This window comes from Molossus molossus, unplaced genomic scaffold (assembly GCF_014108415.1).
Source record: "Molossus molossus isolate mMolMol1 unplaced genomic scaffold, mMolMol1.p scaffold_m16_p_13, whole genome shotgun sequence".
NCBI lineage: Eukaryota > Metazoa > Chordata > Mammalia > Chiroptera > Molossidae > Molossus > Molossus molossus.
The window spans coordinates 52,214,111-52,234,880 of record NW_023425348.1 but is presented as its reverse complement, the minus strand read 5'-3'; the positions used below and the strand labels follow the sequence as shown (position 1 = coordinate 52,234,880).

The window sequence follows — 20,770 nt, the reverse complement described above, 5'->3', positions numbered from 1 at the left end:
TTCCGGTCGCGCGGCGGAGGCCAACGTGACCCCGGAACCAGACTCTCACCCTGGAAAGGGCTTTGGGTGTCGTGAGGAAGCCGTGCGAGTCCGGCGACACGGACCAACGGTGGCTGCGGAGTGCGGCCGGGAGCCCCGTAGTTTGCCGCCTTCTGGTGTAGGCGGGTTCCACACGTCGTCCGCCGGGGTGCGCACCGCCCGTTTGTTCTCATGGGTCGGGCTGGCCATCAAATAGAGATAGAATTGAAAACTCAAGTCCGACTTAGCTGATTTTGCCAAATATATGGCAGACGTTCCCCATAAATTATGTTATAGCTGCAGCTCCGAGGTTTGTATGAAAACTAGGCATTGCCCTGGCCGGGTTTGCTCAGCGGTTAGAGTGTGGGCCTGCGGTCCCGAGAGACCCGAGTTCGGTTCCCGCTAAGGGCAGGTACCTCGGTTGCAGTTTGTCCCCAGCCCTGGTTGGGGTTGTGTGGGTGGCAGCCACTCGATGTGTCCCTTTCACATAGATGTCTCTCTCTCTCCCCCTCCCACTCTTATCTGAACAAAATATGGAAAAATGTCCTCAGGTGAGAATGAAAAAAAAAAAACTTTTAAGCATGTATGTTAGGCCAGTAGTGATATCCGTACTAATTAGTTTATAGGAAATTTAGCTGTCATCCCAGTGTGCTAGGCAATATCATTTTTTGCAGTTTTCATATACATGAACAAAAGGTCGAAAAGAGCTTCTGCCAGAGCTCTGATGCCTACTGCCACTGAAGGGTGGCATTATGAGTTTGTGCCTACAGGACATGTTCATTGAAGCTTGGGTCTCATGAACAGATAACTGTGCACTGAGTATATTTTATCTCTCAGCTGTGACACCTGTTACCCTCAACTGAAATATAAAATAAAAACCTAAGGGTTGCCTTTGGTTCCAGCCCCTCTAGGTCTGTGTCCTTCATTTATTTGGGACATGAACGTTTGGCTTTGCAGTCACCTAGCTTCCGCAGGCGTTACTACCCAGAGAGGAATCAGAAAATCTGCCCAGCTGTTAGCTGTAGATTCTGGTGAGTGCCCAAGCTGGAACAAAGAGATCAGTAGCTGCTCTTCCTAGGCCAAGAAATGGGATGGCTGTACTAGACTTAAATTTTAGCATGTTCACCTGCACCTTCATACAGGACTGGGATAAGCATTATTCTGTACTGTTTCTAGGTTGCCAACTGCTAGGGTTGAAGCTGACCACTAAGGGATAAGCAATCATCTTTCTTCCCTTAAACCCCACTATTCCAGGCCTCACCATTATTGCTGTCAGTCTCCAACCCAAATAGGTAACTCAGTCTTGCCCATTTTGTCTTGAGAACCCCATTCCTTTTCTTGGTCGGTGCCACCCTCCACCCTTCCCACTGTAGCCCAGACCCATTTCTCCAGGTTTATGTTCCATGTAACAGGTTACTTGCCTAACCTTTCCAAGTTGGTTTCCTAAATGTTTTCCCCTCTGCTTGGACCCAAGGTTAATTGACTTCTCATCTGCTCCCATAATCCACTTACATAATTGTTACTAAGAGTCAACAATTTTGATATATTTTTTTATTGATTTTAGGGAGAGGGAAAGACACATCAAGGAGGGAGAGCATGAATTGGCTGCCTCCTGCATGCCCCCCACCCGGGATTTGGCTAACAACTTGGGCATGTGCCCTGAGAATCGAACCAGTGACCTCTTGCTGCATGGGTGGATGCTCAACCACTTAACCACACCAGCCTGGCAAGAGTCAGCAAGTTTTAATAAATGCTTTCCATTTTAGTTAATTGGGACTAACCCTAAGTCACCCAACAATTAGGTTTGGATCTATATTTCAGACTCTAGTTTTGTACCTTCAGTGTCAGAACTCAAATGTTAAAATCATCCTGCAATCCTTAACTACTGACCACCTGTTTTAGATCCATGGCCTTAGCTTCCATAAGTCCTCACAAAGACATTAAGGGAAAACTCATCACTTCACCTTTCTCCTTCAGCACTGTTATGTAAGATGCAAAACCAAACAATCTAGTTCTTAGTTTGTCCAAACTGAATAAAGCCTTATTTCCCATTATTTAAACCAATCAAGCCTCCCCCCACCCTTCCTTTTATTTGATGGTTCCCAGCCCATGCATGATCCCATAGAGCACTCAGAAGGAAACTATCCACCAAACCAAACAGTTGAGTTTTAAGTGTTATCTTAACTGCTTTTTTGGCTAGGATTCCAGACTGCAAAGTTTTATTTTGGGCCAAAATTTAAAAAATTTTCAAAGAAATCTGAACACTGTAGCAAATTATAATTTACCCCCAGGATCAAGGGGGTCCTGTGCGCACACAAGCCTTATCATGAGATTTTTGTAGGATATACAAAAACCCAGTTTCTGGCCTTTAGGTTATCCCAAATGTCTACAACATAGACTACAAACTAGAAGAAAAATTGTTAGCATTTCTTGATCTACTTCTTTGAACATTAAGCCTCCTATTCACAAGGACTCCTAAATCCTGATAACTGCTTTCTATAATTCACTTTGATATGTAAAGTCCTGGTGTTTAAAATTCAGATTGCCGGGGCCCAGGTCAAGATTTTGGTTATGACTAGAACAGTTTAGTCCAAAGTCCAAGATGAGGGAGCCAGGTAGAAAACCTGGGCCCCGGCAATCAATTCCTTTGATTAAGGAATTTTGTCCTTAAGAACTGCCTTAATTCTTTCACTCTTCCTTAGAACACGTCCCATCAAATTCCTGTAAAGACCATGCCCCATCAAAACCGAGTCTTTCCCTTTTGAGCCCCATGGGACAGTTAAGGACAGTCTTCCACTCATTGTAAAATCTGAGTATACAATGCAAACAGGCCTTTCAACTGTTTTATGTTTATCTACACACACACACACTCTCTTACACATCACCAACAGGTATCATTCTTACTTTATAAATGAAAAGTTCAAGTCAGGTAACAGACCAGGGCCTCTAAGTGTGGGTGTTATCTCTCGCACACTTTTTCAGGGTGGTTGGCAGAAGAACCCAGGCCCTGATACCCTTAAATCCTAGAACTTGTTAGGGAGGTTTCTGAAGCACAGGTAGGGAAGAAGAGATAGATGCCAAAGGATCTACACTCAGACCAGAAGACAAAAGCACTTGTGGACATTTTAATGAGCTCCTCTCCATGTGACTCCACCAGCACCATCAATCTTCTCAGCTCTTCAGCCTTGCCAATACCCTTCATATCCTCCTCAGCATTTCTGCTGAAGAATTTACAAGCTGCTTTTGGGAACTTCCCTCCATGTGGCTTCAAGCTACCAGGACACAGGCCCCACCGACACCCTTAATCTTCTCTTCAGCTCTTCTGCTGAAGAATTTGGCCTTCACAATGACAGGCTGCTTTGGGAGCTTTCCCTTCCCCAGAACTTTGTAGTAGCCCTAGAATAACAGAAAAAAGGGTTATCACACACTGTGGCAGGTACCAACTCCCTAATGGGTATGAGGAAACATGCCAGACAACCCATTCCATCTAGGAGCTGGCGAGGGTATGTTTCTGACCTGGGCACTACCGGGGACACTGACTGCCCTCGCCAGTGAATCAAGACCAGAAGATTCTCTCCGAGAACTCTAGCACACCAGGACAACAGCTGTCAGGATGTGACTCTAGTCTCGGGTAAATCACAATCCTCCCTTTTCTACTCAGTTACCATCTAATAAGCAAAAAAAGGAAAACCACAGTCCCAGAAATGTTCCAAGAAGTCTTGACTATCAGAATTTCTCAAGGGATGGTAAATAGGCTGGGAAAGGGAATTTAATGCTTAACTGAAAGCCCCCCTCAAGGCTTAAGACTACTTCTATACTCATGGGAGGGTATGACAGATACAAGGATCAGAATGTCAAATAATAAAAACAAACAAACAAAAAAAGGGCAAGCTTGGATGGGGTTTTTAGGGAGAAGGGGGTGGCTCTTCAGGTAACGTGGGGCCTTAAATACCAATCAAACATATCAGAATTTTATTCTGTAGGGAACATGAAGGGTCAACACCTGTGCCTAATGCAAACCTGTGTAAAACACACCAGAGCCAGTTGAGCTAAGATATTGCCAGTAACTCAGGCAAGAAATCAAACCTGTACAAACCAAGGCAATAACAGTAGGAATGAGATTACTGATTGGAAAAACATTCAAATGAAAATAAAGTAACTGAAAGAATGAAGAGAAGAGGGCATTACTCTTCAAATATTGTTGAATCACAACTGACCTGGAGTTCAATTTTGGTGAATGAATTACCTCTGGAAATTCTACCAAAAGGTAGAACTGTCTAGTAGGTAACTGGGTACAGACTTCAGGTGGGAGGTCAAGTAAATAAGATTACTCAGGGTTGCAAGGAGAGGTAAGGATCCATAGAAAGGTAAAAATATTCATTCACTCACCGATCGCACCACATCAATGATAGGAGCAGCTCCAGTCTTGTTTTTGGCAGCATTTACCCGTGTCTGTTCACTGACCAAGGTCCACAATTTATCAAGGTTGACAGTTGGGCAGAAGCTCTGGTTCCTCTTTAAGTGGTAATGCCTCATACCAACTTTTCCGAAGTAACCTGGGTGACTGGAAAGAGAAGGCAACTACTTTCACAGCCTCCCTCCAATTAAGAATCTATGCTTATCATCTTTATTATCCATCTCCCCCCCACACACTGTAAATTTTTAGCAGGCGCAGAACTATGGCATAAAAGATATTCCACTCATCATTTGCTGAATAAAACAAATATTTATAAAATGCCACCAAAGACTTTCAAAAGGAAAAGACTAGCTTTATTTCATGAAACCAGGTTCTTTAAGTCCCTGAATAATAGAGATCTTCTAAACAAATAGTTAAAATACCATCCCCTAATTTGTGGGCATAATAAATAAATCTAACAGTTGTATAGATCAATCTGATGCATGTCACTAACCTGGTGACTGACTATGTCATAGGGGGGCCACAGTCAGTGAATAAGGTCAGTAGTTACTCTTCGAGGACTCTAGCACACAAAGGCAATAGCAGATACCCAAGCGTGACTCTAGCCTCAAGGACAAATGTTCTCAGTACACAGCAAGTGTTAACTTGGTAAAAGCCAACAACAATAGACAAGGTTTGTGGAGGTTAAGAGGCTTGCTTCACGTTCAAGATGCTGGGAAGAAGCCTCCCCTAGTCCCCACCCCCACCTCCAAAACTGTCAGCAAAATACAGTGCAAGAAACACTCACTATTTGTCGAAGTTGATTCTGTGATGATGCAAGCCACCAGCATTACCTCGGCCTCCCGGGTGCTTCCTGTGCTTGCCTGCAGCATTACAAAGTTACATGGCCTTCCCCAGTCCAATACTTCTCCCAAAAGCATTCCCCCACGCTTCTGCGTTTGCTTATGCCGTCCCCAGTCTACACCACCTCCTTCAGCATTGCTACTCCTTCAAGACACGGCTTAAACATCTCTTTGTAGCACTACTACAGTATTGCATCACTTTAACCAATACTGTGCCCCGTTCCATTTTCAGCTCCCCAACTTATGTGATATTCTCTGTAACTGAAGCACTAGAGGATTCTCAAAGAAAAAAGTCAGATTCAATCCGACCCGACTGCAGAAAGCTCTTACTAACCCATTTCTAAGCTACCTACCTCTTGACCAGGTAAGCACCAGGCAGGGAGAGTGCAAGGCCAAGCAGGTTGGAAAGCCGGCACTTACCGATGCGGCCGTGGCCGTGGCTCACGTGGCCCCGAAGTTTCCGGGTCTTCCTCAGTCTGGATGGCTGTGTGTAAAAAGGTGCTTGGGATAAGGACTAAGACAGATGGGGCAGGGGTAGAAACTTGCCGGATTGCGAGGGGCCCGTGCGGCCTCATCCGGGCGGTGCCCGGGCCCGCGTGTCTGAGATCCCAAACCCAGGCCGAACACGCAGCCCAGGGACCCTGGCCCACGCCAGGCCTCTACCCTGCGGCCCGCCATGCGCGACCTGAAGACCGGGCTACGGTCGAGGGTAGGTGGCTGGGGTGCAAAGCGAGTAGCGCTCGCGGCCTGCGCCAGCAGGAAAAGGGAGGAACGAAAAGAATAACCTACCATGTCGGTGGCCGAGACGCAAGAGGAAGGCCTTTACGAACTCTCGCGAGGTATGGGACGGGGGCGGAGCCAATCCACCTCACTTCCGTCCAGGGAGGCCGCGCCTAGGGTGCGCTTCGAGTGTTGCGCGGCTGCAGGTTGTACCTCTTCCTCTTCCTGTAGGTTGTCGCCGTGGTCCCTGGCTGTCTTGCTGGTATGGCGACTAAGAGCGATTCTCTGTGCCGCCCGCCGTGTGCACAAGCTCGGAGGCCGAGAGTTGTTGCGGAATCTGAGACTTGGGATGCCGTGGGCCGGGCCCTTTTCTGGCGCCGGGGCCCAGGAAGCGCAGTAGGCCGCCGTCTCAGCTCCTCACCACACGCCCCGGCCGTGAGCGCGCCACGCGCCCTGCTCTGTTCCCCGCGGTCCGCTCAGCCCGGGCGGTAGAGATTGCTTCCTTGCCGCCTCCCTGCCCGGGCCGGTGCGGAGCAGTGAGGCAGTATGTTTGACCCTGGGCGTGCGCAGCCGGTCCCTAGAAGTCTCTCACCCTCTGGGACCTGCCAGCCGCCCCCCCCCCCCCCCCCCCCCCCCCGCCGTGAATGGGCAGTTTCAACCTGCTATACTTCAGGGACTTGAGTGCCTGGTGGCTTTACAGTCTTTTTTAATGCAGACCCTGTGAATTTCCTAGCCGCCACATGTAATGACACCGGTGACACCCCCTCCCCCCAAATCCCTGCTCAACCTGTACCCAATACAGTGTCTTGTGAAACTTCTTTGACCCATTCAGTCATAGTTGCTCTCTTAACTCCATTTGTGCCACCACTAAATCTAGTACATAGTTGTTACATAATTGTTGGTCCTCTTTTGGCTTCCCTACTAGGCCAAATTCCTTAGCAGTGGTTCTCCACCTTCCTAACGCCAGAGACTCTTTAATACAGTTCCTCATGTTATAGGTGACCCCCAACCGTAAAACTATTTTCTTTTGGTACGTGCCCCTGGCAGGAACGGAACCGGGACTGTCTGGCCTACAGGCCGATGCTTCAGCCGCTGTGCCAAACTGGCCAGGGCCATAAAATTATTTTTGTTGCTACTTCATAACTGTAATTTTGCTACTGTTATGTCTTAGGTGACCCCTGCGAAAGGGACGTTGGACCCCCCAAAGGGGTTGTGATCCACAGGTTAAGAACCGCTGCCTTAAGGCCTCAAGGGATTATTTTATTTTATCCATGCACTCCCAGGAACTGGGATGTAGTATGTGTTCAACAAATGATTAAGTGAATGAATACACCTACCTTCACCTCTCTTTCTTCACTTAAAATTAAAAAAAAAAAAATTTATTAGGGTGACATTGGCTAATAGGATCATATCGGTTTCAAGTATACATTTCCATGATAACAAAATCTGTATAGTGCAGTGTGTGCCCACCACCCAAAGTCAAACCATTTTCCATCAGTGTATATTAGGTCCCTTGCAAACACCACCACCCCACCACCCCCTACCCTCTGGTAACCACCACACTGTTGTCTGTGCCCATGAATTGCAGTTTTCTATCCCACATGTGAGGGTAGTCATGTGGTTCTTAGCTTTTTCTGACTGATTTATTTCACTTAGCGTACTATTCTCAAGGTTCATCCATATTGTCGCAAGTGGCAGTATTTTGTCTTTCCTGATGGCTGAGGAGTATTCCACTGAGTATATGTGCCACATCATCTTTATCCAATCATCTACTTATGGACACTGGTTGTTTCCATGTCTTGGCCACTGTGAATAGTGCCGTAATGAACATAGAGGTGCATATATCTTGGCGAATACGTTTTTAGAGTGTTTTGGGTAGATACCCAGGTGAGGGATTGCTGGGTTGTATGGTAACTCTATTCTTAATTTTTTGAGGAACCAGTGGCTGTACCAGTCTCCATTTCCTACCAGCAGTGAATGAGGGTTTCCTTTTCTCCATAACCTCTCCAGCACTTGCTATTACCTGCCTTGTTGATAATAGCTATTCTAACAGGTATGAGGTGGTATCTCACTGTAGTTTTTTTTGTTGTTAATCCTCACCTGAGGATATTTTCCCATTGATTTATTTTAGAGTGGAAGGAATGGAGAGAGAGAGAGAGAGAGAGAGAGAGAGAGAAAGGGAGAGAAACATCAACGTGAAAGAGAGACATCACTTGGTTGCTGTTCACATGACCCATACTGGGGTACGTGCCCTTGATCAGGAATTGAACTCATGAACCTATGATCTGCAGGCTGACGTTCTATCTGCTGAGCCGAACCAGCCAGGGCTCTCATTGTAGTTTTGATTTGCATTTCCCTAATAGCTAGTGAAGTTGAATGTCTTTTCTTAGAACTGTTGGCTGTTTGTGTGTCTTCTTGGGAGAGGTGTTTGTGCAGGTCCAATGCCTGTTTTTTAATTGGATTGTTTGGTGTTGAGTTTTATGAATTCTTTATGAATTTTGGATATTAAACCTTTCTTGGAGCTGTTGTTTGCAAATATCATCTCCCATTGTGTCAGTTGCCTTTGTGTTTTATTGGTTTCTTTTGCTATGCAGAAGCTTTTTAGTTTAATATAGTCCCATTCATTTATTTTAGCCTTTACTTCCCTTGCCTTTGGGGTCAAATTCATAAAATGTTCTCTGTGACCAGGGTCCATAAGTTTAGTACCTATGTTTTCGTCTATGTAATCTATTATTTCAGATCTTATATTTAGGTCTGATCCATTTTGAACAATTTTTGTACATGGAACAAACTGTAATCTAGTTTCATTCTTTTGCATGTGGCTTTCCAGTTTTCTCAGCACTATTTATTGAAGAGGATTTCTTTTTTCCATTGTGTGTTTCCGGCTCCTTTGTCAAAAATTATCTGCCCGTATACATATGGTTTTATTTCTGGGCTCTCAATTCTGTTCCATTGATCTGTGTGTCTGTTTTTCTGCCAATACCATACTGTATTCATTATTATTATTATTTATCTTTATTGTTAAAAGTATTACAGATGTCCCTCCTTTTTCCCCCCATTGACAGCCTCCTCCCTGCTCCTGCCCCCACCTTCACCACACTGTTGTCTATGTTCATTGGTTATGCATATATGCATATAAGTTCTTTGATTTCTTTTCCGTCCTTCCCATCCCCCTTCCCTCTGAGGTTTGTCAGTCTGTTCCCTACTTCCATGTCTTTGGATCTGTTTTGTTTGTCATCTTATTTTAGTCATTATAGTCCACAAATAATTGAGGTCATGTGATACTTGTCTTTCTCTGACTGGCTTATTTCACTTAGCATAAAACTCTCCTGTCCCTCCATGTCATCTTAAAGGGTAAGAGATCTTTCTTTCTTACAGCTGCATAGTATTCCATTGTGTAAATGTACCACAGCTTTTTTGTCCACTCATCTGTTGATGGACCCTTGGGCTGTTTCCAGATCTCAGCTATTGTAACTAGTGCTGCTGTGAACATAAGGGTGCATATATTCTTTCTGATTGATGTTCCATTTCTCAAACTTGCAGTGCTTATCCCCTTCCTGAGCATGTATCCTGAATGTTCCTCAACCTTTAAGCCCTCCTTATAATCTGCTTCCCAGAACATTCCAGTCCACAGTGATAATAGCCAAATACCCCTTGCAATTTACAAAATGCATCTGCCTGAGAAAACGCCATCAACCCCATTTTATGAATGAGAAAATTTAGGCACAGAAAGTTGAGTGACTTGCTAGAGGCTGTGGAGCTGCTAAGAAAGAGAGCTTAGCCTTTAGTAGTCTTCTCTCTCTCTCTCCAGATCCCCTGCTTTTAACTCAGTGACCACAACTTCTCTGACCTCACAGCATTATGGTCTTCATCACTCTTCAGTCCTTAATCACATAGTGCCTATGACCAGCAGAAAGAGGGGCCTTGAGGGTGCAGGGCAAAGTCTAAGAAGAGATCACCCTATATTTGACATCAAAACTGGCCAATAAATGTACATGGGATGAGCTGACCTAACTGGAAACTACCCTGGGACAATGCTTTATGAATTAAGGTAAGCTGGGTAGAGCTATGGGAATGAAAGGTGTCCTGTAACTAGGTGTCCTGAAGCAAGGACCAAAACTGTCCAGGAGGCCCTGGCCGGTTTGGCTCAGCGGTTAAAGCGTCAGCCTGTGGTCGAGAGAGAACTATGTTCGGTTCCCACTAAGGGCGCGTACCTTGGTTGCAGTTTTTCCCCGGCCCTGGTTGGTCGTGCGGGTGGCAGCCATTCGATGTGTTCCTTTCACATCGATGTTTCTCTCTCATTGTTCCCTTCTCTCCTTCCCACTCTACCTGAACTTAAAATGGAAAAATGTCCTCTGGTGAGGATAAAAATACACACACACACACACACACACAAAAAAAACTGTCCAGGGGGTGGAGGTAGGGTTTTGGATGGTGGGATACTGCTTCTGGATAGTTTTGCCAGGGTCACTGGTTATAGAAGAGCTACATCCTGTTTGTCAGGCCACCTGGCTGAATGGGAGGCCTCCTTGAGTGGACTAGCACTACACGTTGGGTTCTTTGCTCACCTAACGTTCTTATGGGATTTTTTCTCCAGGGTAGGGAGTCCTGTGGGTGGTTGTATGGCTCTGGTTTCCAGCCAGCTTCCTCTTCTTTGCAAGGTAGTCATGTAGCTTCATCAAAAGGCTTGTCAGTGTGGGTCAGTTTCCCTAGCCAACCAGCTCTGGGAGAGCAAACAAAGTTGAGTTCTATGTCTGCAAAGCTAAGCAACCTCCAGACATTAGGCATTAAGTGACCTGTTCGGCCCTGTCAGGCACACAGAACATGACCCCTGAGAGGCATCCTTCTCTGTGACATCTGTTCTGAACTAGAGTATGACATTGTGACATCTCAGGCATCTGGGCTTTTCCAGAGAGTCAGGGCCTCAGAAAATACCTGTGAAATGAGCAGAAAGGAGATGATGCCAGGCAGCAGTCTGGTGAGGCAGGTAAAGGTGGTACTGACCTTTTTTAAAAGCTTTTTTATCCTTACCCAAGGATATTTTTCCATTGATTTTTCAGAGAGTGGAAGATGGGGGGGGAGGGGCATCTATGTGAGAGACACATCAGTTGGTTGCCTCCTGCATGTGCCTGGACTGGGGCTTGGAATTGAACCTGCAACCCAGGTACATGCCCTTGACTGGAAATCGAACTCACAACCCTTTCGTGCATGGGCCAATGTTCTAATCTCTGAGCCACATCAGCCAGGGCGGTACTGACCTTTTTGTTACCCCATTGCCTCTCTCCAGGTGGCCTTGTGATCATATTGCCACTCTGAAGAGGGCCCTGGTGGTTCCTCTCTCTTCCTGTCTTCTCTGGATTCCTGAGTTCAGCAGTCCTTCAGACAGCAACAGCAGCATGGATGGATTCAGCCTTGTTTTTTGGCTCTTCATCTTTAGATTTGGACATTTGGAGATACATTGCTTTCCTTTTTCAAGTAGAGGATTGTTAAGATAGAAGAGCTAGATTTCTGTTCTAAGTGAGAATTAGAGAAAAACTTAGAAATCCAAATTGGTTTCAGAAAGAATTTAAACATTTTATGTGATAGAAAAGATAGTAAAACATTTAACAGTTTTTTGAGGAAAAAAATATAAGTATAAACACCTCAAATCACAACACCCTACAGTGCTGTTTTCATGTCTGAATTTTACCTTTCAGCTCTCCATCTACATGGAGACATAGCTGTCTGCAAAGCTGATGATCACAGTATACAAATTCCTCTGCTTTTCATTTAATACTGTGACCTTTTTCTGTATCACCACCCAGTCTTCATGATGACTATTATTATCATTATCATTATTATTAATTGGTTTGAGAGAGAGAGAAAGAGAAACATTGATATGAGAAACATTGATCAGTTGCCTCCTGTGTGTGCCAGACCTGGGATCAAACCTGCAACCTTGGTATGTGCCCTTACTGGGAATCAAACCCGCAACTTTTTGGTGTATGGGACAATGCTCCAACCAACTGAGCCACCCAGCCAGGGCCTTAATTATTATTTTTAACAGCTAAAGATTAAATTATCTTTATCATGTACTATATGTAATTTACTAAGCTATTTTCTCACATATTTTGTTTTTATTTTTCTGTTCTTGTGTTCTTTGCTTTTAGAGACAATGATACAATGTACATTAGTGTAGATGTAGTTTTTTTCTTCTGTTGAATAACTTGTCTAAAATAAATCCCCAGGAGTGAAATTGCTGGATTATAGGGTATGAACATTTTTATAAATCATTTTATGTTGTTACATCTTTTTTCCAAATGGATTATACCAATTTATGCATCTGCAGCATGTATAGTTTCCATTTTCAACTATGCCAGGCTCAGTTTTTTTTTTCCCACTTTTATCAGTAGTTTTTGATAAATGGCAATATGGCAGCTAGGGGAAAATCCATAGCCCCACAGGGGTTTCCATAGGCCCACAAAGTAAATAATCTAATTTGAAGATTAGGAATTTATAGGAGTCTTTCATTTCTGTGTTGGATACACACACACACACACACACATATATATATATATATATATTTTTTTTTTAATTTCATTGTGCTCCATGGTAAGTGCATTCCTAGAAGCTTTGTTGGAAGCTAGGATGGAAAACCCTGCTGCCATTAAACTCAGAATAGCAAAATGTGAAGAGAGGAATTCTAGGATCTTTGAGAGCACCTTCCCCACTAGCACAGCAAAGAGGAGCTTAAATATTTGGGTATTAATTTCATTTCAGATTATAAAATCATTGGAAAAAAACTTGGGTTTATTTCCTACCTCTGTTTTTACTAGTTGAATGCTATTGAACAAATACTCTTTGACGCTTAGTTTTCTTGTCTCTGTAATGAAAAAATGACTGAGATTCATTCATTCATTTTAGAAATATTATATTGAGTACTTGCTATATATACTTTCAGGCACTATATATACTTTCCAGGCTGCGAATGGCAGGTACATTGGTGAACAAGAAAGACAAAGTCCTGCTTTAAGACTGTCTAAAACAGATAGTAAACAAGTAAAGAAATAAATAATATACTACATTCAACACAGCCTAGCATAGCATGGGTGCTCTCTCATTACCTAGTGTTCTCTCTCCCATTTTCTCCCTAAAATGAGTACATTTTAATGATAAATTATTCTGTAATACTCTTGCAAACAATCTTTGAAATTATTACTCCCATTTGTGTCATAGAATGACTTGTTCTTTCATTTCTTGGTAAGGTTACAGAAATCGGTAAACATTTCCCTTCTCTCAGATCCCCAAATGTGGGATATTAAAAGGGAGGTGGTTGGTGAGCAAGCTAATCTTATATGTGAAGTTTGCCATCTTTCAACCTGTTGTTTCATTTAGTCCAGGTTTCTCTGTGACTTAAAACAGAGGTCGCAAGCTAATTACTAGTATATTTTGTTTGATTCATGCTGTTTTCTTATGTTTTTTAATTAGTTGCCAAACTATAAGTATATAAGTATAAACATCTCAAATTAAATACTTTAAAATTTAATTAATGTATTGGTTGATTTGAGAGAGAGAGAGAGAAAGAAACATTAATTTGTTATTCCACTTACTTATGCATTCATTGGTTGTCCCATGTATGTGCTTTGACCAGGGATTGAATTTGCAACCTTGGCATATCGGGATGATACTCTAACCAACTGAGCTATCCAGCCAGGGCAATGTTTTAAAATTTAAATAAAAATCTGGATTTCTAGAGTTTTGAAAAACTAAGGTTTGGCAACACTGACCCACATTACTTTAGGTGAATATGCTTGGCCCCTGTAGGTATTTGAATTTGCTACCCCTGGCTTAAGTACATTCTGCCAACTTCTATTCTCTCCACTTTCCCAGGTCAGGGAAGATAAGAAGAACTAAGTTATGGTGAAAAGCAGCCAGAGAAGAGGATAAAAAATAAGTCATTTGACCTTCTCCTCTTATCCTTAAATCATAGACTCATTGCTTGGCTGTGCCTTTATTTTAATCTTTATCCTCAGAGTTACTTCAGTTGCTTTTCTAAGACAGGAATTAAATACTTATTTCTTTGTATTTCTACTCTGTAGAGCCCACTGGTGTTGGAAGGCCATGCCCCTTCTTCTTATTCTCAGAATTGTTATTCAAGGTTTAACGCAACAGTTCTCAAAGTATGGTCTATAGACCTAGAGACCCTTGCCCAGCTGGTGTGGCTCAGTGGTTGAACATTGACCAATGCACCAAGAGGTCGCTGGTTCGATTCCCAGCCAGGGCACATGCCCAGCTTGTGGGCCAAATCTCCAGTGGGGGCATGCAGGAGGTGGCCAATACATGTTCTCTCTCATCAATGTTTCTATCTCTCCCTCTCCCTTCGTCTTGCTCTAAAATCAATAAAGGAAAGCGGGTTTTTTGTCTTGTCTTGTTTTGTTTTAAAGAGCCCTAGAGACTCTTTCAGGGAGTCTGCAAGGTCAAAACGATTTTCATCATAATACTAAGATGTTATTTGCCCCTTTCACCGGGTTGACATTTGCGTTGATGGTGCCAAAGCAAAAGCCAAAGATGGTGTGTAAAACTGCTGGTACAAGTCATGTATACTGCTGGGCATTTGCATTAAAAAAGAGAATAAAAAAGCCAGTTTCACTTAAGAATGTCAATGATGATGCCCTGGCCTGTGTTCAGTTGGTTGGAGCATTGTCCAGTACACCAAAAGGTCAGGGCACATACCTAGGTTGTGGGTTCGATCCCTGTTCGAAGTGCATAGGAGAGGCAACCCATCGATGTTTCTTTCACATTAATGTTTCTCTCTCTCTCTCCCTTTCTTCCTTTCTCTCTCAAATCAATAAACATATCCTTGAGTGAGAATAGAAAAAAAGAATGTCCATGATAAAGTAGTAAATATTTTATTAAATCTCAGTCCTTGAATACATGACAGTATTTGCTGCTAATGATAAAATTCTAGTTTTCAGGCAAAAATTAGAATTCTGGTAAAGTATAGCTCCTTCTATGAGTTTAACAGCTTTTCCTTGAGATTAGAGTTGATAAAGAGAGTGATTTTTTTTTGTTATTATATGATGAAACGTGTCAATATTTGGAGCATCTATGTAAGTTGTTGAACCAGTATTTTACAAATGACCTATGCTTGGTGTTATAAAATTATGCCTGGGTGAAAGAGCAATTTGTAGTGCAAAACTAGACCAGTGGAATAGAATTTAATGTAACAGAATAATAAAAGTCCATTAATGTAGTTTCAGAGTCCATATTACAACTAACCTTTAAGAAACGACCCCTTGTTGAATTTTGATTTAGTATCAAAGAATAATATCCACAATTATCTGATAAGGCTCTATTGAAATACTCCTATCTTTTCCAACTGTATAGCTGTGTGAGGCTGGATTTTATTCATATACAATAAACAAAACAACATATAACAGATTGACTGCAGAAGCAAGTATGCAAATCCAGTTGTCTGCTATTCAGCCAGATGTTACCGAGGTTTGCAAAATGGGGAAACTGTCACTCTTCTTGCTAAATTTATTTTTTGAAAATTGTTAATTTTTCCTAACATGTTATTCATGTTGACATGTAATAGGTTTATTGTTTTTTAATGCAATAATATTTTCATATTATCTCAGTATTAATTTATATCATGGAAAATAGTAATAGCTGTAACCCACATAAACAAAATCTCTTCGGGGTTTCTTTAATTTAAAAATATTCAGGGGTTCTAAGACCAAAAAGTTTTATATTCTCAAAGTCTATCAAAATAAACTCAGCCACTTAAATCTTCTAGGAATGACTGCCCTCACCTCCACTGGGGCTGCTACTATGGCTGCTCTCTGGGAAATAACTGCCCTTACAGCCTCACAATGAATTAGAGTTGAAAATCTACCCATTACTTTATTTAGTGGCATCTTGCTGGGCTTCTCCCAGCCCCATCACCCTTTGTTCTTAATGAACTTGTCTCCCAAAGTCTGTGGACTTCAGTGAAACTTCTCTCAAACTTGCATAATTACAGAGCTTCAGATTTGAATTAAATGACTTTTGTTTTGTTTCTTAAGTAAGCACAAATATAAAATTAGGTACACTCCATTTGTTCCCATACAATTATAAAACTGAATTGCCACTGTAACTTAAATGTGGTACCTCTTGGTATAGCTAAGTTTGGCTAATTTACCCTCCTACCTAGTGATGATGGCCCAATTTCCCCACCTCCTTCGTCCATTCCAAGTATGTACGGTCATGTATATTCATCACTGTGTACCCATTGTCATTTATACTTCATATGGCAGGAATTCATCCTTTACATATTAGTTAAGTCTGCCCCATTTCTCTTCTCATTAGCCTGAGATAAAGTAGTACTTGGTGTGAACTAGATCCTAAACCAGTGGTTCTCAACCTTCCCAGTGCCGCGACGTTTTAATACAGTTCTTCGTGTTGTGGTGACCCCCAACCATAAAATTATTTTTGTTGCTACTTCATAACTGTAATTTTGCTGCTGTTATATCTTAGGTGACCCTTGTGAAAGGGTCGTTCGACTCCCAAAGGGGTCATGATCCACAGGTTGAGAACCACTGTTTAACACTGCCCCTAAAATCTCATATTCGTCAGTATATAGATGAATCAGAATATTTCTATTTTATTTATTAAAAAGATATATTTTTTCCTTTATTGATTTTAGAGAGAGGAAGGGAGAGGGAGAGAGAGATAGAAACAATAAGAGAGAACATCAGCCGCTTCCTGCCTGCCCCCCACTGGGGATGGGGCCCATAACCTGGGCATGTGCCCTGACTGGGAATCGAACCGGAGACCTCTTGGTGCATGGGTTGACACTCAACCACTGAGCCACACCAGCCGGGCCTGAATATTTAAATTTTAAAAAACACTTACCAGAATGAAGCACTAATTAAAAAAATATATTGGCGGGAAACTCATGAAAATATATGTGTGGATCTCAGCTTGAAAAAAATTTTAGTAGTTAAGAGTGTGGAGTCTGGAATGACTGACCTGGGTTTTAATTGAATTTAAACTCTGCTGTTTACCATCTGTCTTTGTGCTGTTACCCAACCTCTCTGAGCCTCAGTTTCCTCATCTTGTCCCTCATGGTTTTTTGTTTGTTTGTTTGTTTTTTATCCTCACCCGAGGACATTTTTTCATTTTTTTGTTCAGATAGAGTGGGAGGGAGAGGGGGGAGAGAGAGAAACATCATCGTGAAAGGGACACATTGAGTGGCTGCCACCCACACAACCCAACCAGGGCCAGTGACAAACTTCAACTGAGGTACGTGCCCTTAGCAGGAACCGAACCCGGGTCTCTCTGGACCGCAGGCCGACGCTCTAACTGCAGAGCCAAACCAGCCAGGGCCCTCATGGTTTTATATAATTTGTGAAAATATCATAATCTCTAATTCCAAGGGTAGCTATGAGGATTGAGATACAAGTATATAAAGCACTTGGCATAAACTTGGCATTTAATAAATTTCCTCCTCTTTTCCAAAATAAAATCTTGGATCAAGTTTGTCCACTAATAAAGAAGCACAGGTAAATCTGGGACATTTTTGAAGCCAAACAAACCCTGTGAGAAACACACAACCAGGCAGACCTCCCCAGGCTTTGTTTTCCACAGCAGAGAGGCTGGGCTCTCTCTTTGAGTCTGAGAGGACTTCTGAGGCCTTGGTCTCTGAGTCCTCTCTGGCCTGTTCTGGAACATCCCCCTTCCAAAATAAATCACTCTGCTTTAAAAAAAAAAATTGATTTCTAGAGAGAGAGAGAGAAACATTAGTTTGTTGTTCCACTTATGCCTTCATTGATTGATTCTTATATATACCTTGATTGGGGGTCAAACCCACAACCAAATGAGCTACTCCGCCAGAGCAAATCACTGTGCTTTGTGCTTCCCTTACAGGGGAGTAGAGCTTGCTCACTCTACGTGCTGCTTCATGACTGAGGATATCAGTGGAAAAGCCCAGTCCCAGGCACAGGCATGGGCATGGATATGGGCATGAGCTTTATGGGGCTGCCACTAGTTGACCAGAAACACAGGAGTGGACAGATGGAGGCCGTGGTACTGACTTGCTCATTGTGCCAACAGAACCTGCAATATGTGGGTGCCTGGCTCCTACCCTGCCAGCATTTACTCTGTAAAGACTGCTTCCAGGGCTTGATCCAGGAGCTAGGGCAGATTGCCAAGGCTCATGGGATTGTCCCAGATGGTAAGTACAAAAGCAGCACAGGTTCACCTCCTTCTGTGTAACAGGTCTCTCCTGTTTATAGGAACTGAATTTCATGTGTAGAAAGAATCAGAGTTTAAATGCCCAAGGGACACTCATTGCTGAAGCTAGTCTTTGGGGAATCTGTGAGACAAAGCAAATCCTCTTGGTGCCTAATATATCTGTTTTGTAAGCTGGGACTTTTAATGTTTGGGGTTTCCTTAAATTAGTGGCAGACTAAGAAACCTGGGAAGGCTTTGATCCAACATTTGGCTGACTCCCCAGATGGAGAGACGTGTCCTGACTCACTAAACTTCTGAGGCAGGGGGAGATGGGTTGGGCTCCTAGGGTTGGTCAGGAATAGATTTTGAACAGACACACTGACTAGTGAACCATTCACCATCTAACCTGCTGCCCAGCAGGGAGGAGGAGCTTGTATCTTGCTTCTGAATGTCAGGTTTCCTAGGAAACAATCTCTTTGAGAACTGTGAAATCCTTGGAGACAGGAATCAGGTCCCTTCATCTCAGCATTGTAGCACAGGGCACTTTACAGAGGTGCAAAGAATATTTGTTGAATGAACTTAATAGGATGAGAAAGTCAAATAAGTTGACAGTGTTTAGAAACATCTTTTTTGTTTGTTTTTCTATTGGCAGTATTTTCAAAGTGATTTGTAGTACAAGTGTAGGCTCTCTTTAGATCTGAATTTTGAGCCCTCTAAACTCTTGGGCAGGCTACCTAACCTTTCTGAGTCTCTGTTGAGAGTTTGGAGCATAGAGAAGATGTGGTCTACTTTGAATTTTTAAATTAATGTCTAATTTTTGAACTTATAATTTAAGCTTTGTTTTTCCTTAACCTTGATTTTTAGCTTACAAGTATTATTCTATTTATAAATGTGGCAATTTTTAACAATCATTTTTAAGGGCCTTTCATTAACATTTGAACATATTTACAAACTTAGTATTTGCTTTTATAAATTAAGTGTATTTTATTTTTAAGTAATGCAGTTGTCTAGCAAATAAGCATTTCTAATTACTTAAAGAACTCTTAGAAATTTATAAATATGGTGAATCTTAAGTATGTCTTCAAAGTTCTAGCACTGTTGGGTTAATATCCAGACTATATAAAGAACTCCTGCCCTGGCCGGTTTGGCTTAGCAGTCAGAACGTTGGCCCGCGGACCAAAGAGTCATGGGTTTGATTCTGGTCAAGGGCACGTAACTTGGTTGTGGTTCAGTCCCCAGCCCTCCTCGTTGGGGTCCTGCAGGAGGCAACCAATTAATGTGTTTCTCTCACATCGATGTTTCTCTCTCTCTCTCTCTCTCTCTCTCTCTCTCTCTCTCTCTCTCTCTGAAGATAAATGGAAAAATATCCTTGGGTGAAGATTAAAAAAAAAAAGAACTCCTGAATCTCAATAATAAAATATAAACAACCCAGTTAAAAGTGGTAAAGGACTTGAATAGACATTTCACCGAATGAGACAAACAAATGGCCATTAAGCATGTGAAAAGATTCTTGATATCACTAATCTTAGGGAAATACAAATCAAAACCCTAATGAAATACCACCTCACTTCTATTAGCTACTATTAAAAAGAGCAGAAAATAAGTGTTAGCCAGGATGTGGAGAAATTGGGATCCTTATACACTATTGATAAGAATATAAAATGTTGCAGCCTCTGTGGAAAACAGTATGGTATTTCCTAAAAAAATTTAAAAGTAGAATTACCATATGATCCAGAAATTTCACTTTTGGGTATATACCCAAAAGAATTAAAAGTGGGGACTCAGATATTTGTACACCCATGTTCATAGCAGCATTATTTGTCACAGCCACTAGGTGGAAGCAACCCAGTAGGTGAATGGATAAAAAAAATGTGGTATGTACATACAATGGAATATTATTCAACCTTAATAAGGAAGGAAACTCTGACACATTCCAAAACATGAATGAATCTTGAGCACATTATGCTAAATGAAATAAACCAGTCACAAAAAAACAATCACTCTATGGTTCTGCTTACATGAGGTACCCTAGAGTAGTCAAATTCATAGAGACAGAAAGTAGAATGGTAGTTGCCAAGGGCTGTGGGAAGGGGGAAATGAAGAGTTATTGTTTAATAGTATGGTTTTTGTTTTGCCCATTTTTACTTTTTTTTTGTTATTAGTTTTTTTGATATGTTTTTATTGATTTTTTAGGGAGAGACAGAAACATCTATTAAGAAACATTGATTAACTGCCTCCTGCATGACCCCTACTGGGGACTGAGTCTGCAACCTGGGCATGTGCCCTGACTGGGGATTGAACCAGGACCTCTCAGTCCACGGTACAATACTCAATCCATTGAGCCACAACAGCCGGGCTAATTTTGCCCATTTTATTTATTTATTTATTTATCCTCACCCAAGGACATTTTTTTTTTTTTTTTGATATTTTGTTCAGATAGAGTGGGAAGGAGGGAGGGAGGGGGGGAGAGAGAGAGAGAGAGAGAGAGAGAGAGAGAGAGAGAGAGAGAGAGAAACATCGATGTGAAAGGGACACATCGAGTAGTTGCCACCCGCACAACCCAACCAGGACCGGGGAC

At 42.4% G+C, this 20,770-nt stretch overlaps 2 protein-coding genes and 2 non-coding genes across 4 annotated transcripts in view; 1 reads left to right on the top strand and 3 right to left on the bottom strand.

The window, feature by feature from the left end:
- Positions 1 to 3,121: 3,121 nt before the first annotated feature.
- On the bottom strand, positions 3,122 to 6,130 carry RPL27A (ribosomal protein L27a). Its single transcript, XM_036259502.1, has 5 exons — positions 6,067 to 6,130; positions 5,698 to 5,761; positions 5,223 to 5,298; positions 4,408 to 4,582; positions 3,122 to 3,414 (listed from the first exon to the last, which is right to left on the bottom strand). The coding sequence occupies exons 1-5, from the start codon at positions 6,067 to 6,069 to the stop codon at positions 3,286 to 3,288; spliced, it is 447 nt and encodes a 148-aa protein (XP_036115395.1). The 5' UTR covers positions 6,070 to 6,130; the 3' UTR covers positions 3,122 to 3,285.
- On the bottom strand, positions 3,522 to 3,650 carry LOC118629155. The gene has a single exon (XR_004959397.1). It is a non-coding gene; the product is annotated as a small nucleolar RNA SNORA3/SNORA45 family (small nucleolar RNA).
- Positions 4,916 to 5,047, bottom strand: LOC118629156. The gene has a single exon (XR_004959398.1). It is a non-coding gene; the product is annotated as a small nucleolar RNA SNORA3/SNORA45 family (small nucleolar RNA).
- A 3,681-nt stretch (positions 6,131 to 9,811) lies between the features above and the next one.
- TRIM66 (tripartite motif containing 66) overlaps positions 9,812 to 20,770 on the top strand; it is a 49,802-nt gene continuing 38,843 nt past the window's right edge. Inside the window, exons 1-2 of the mRNA XM_036258771.1 lie at positions 9,812 to 10,048; positions 17,887 to 18,193. Of these exons, the coding sequence (XP_036114664.1) occupies positions 17,965 to 18,193 (229 nt within the window). The 5' untranslated portion in view covers positions 9,812 to 10,048; positions 17,887 to 17,964. The remainder of the gene's footprint in view (positions 10,049 to 17,886; positions 18,194 to 20,770) is intronic.

Excerpts from the sequence above, each read along its gene's own strand:
- RPL27A (XM_036259502.1), bottom strand. Across the intron at positions 5,299-5,697 it reads CCACGGCCACGGCCGCATCG|GCAAGCACAGGAAGCACCCG; the intron begins GTAAGTGCCGGC and ends GTAATGCTGCAG. Across the intron at positions 3,415-4,407 it reads TCATTGATGTGGTGCGATCG|GGCTACTACAAAGTTCTGGG; the intron begins GTGAGTGAATGA and ends CTGTTATTCTAG.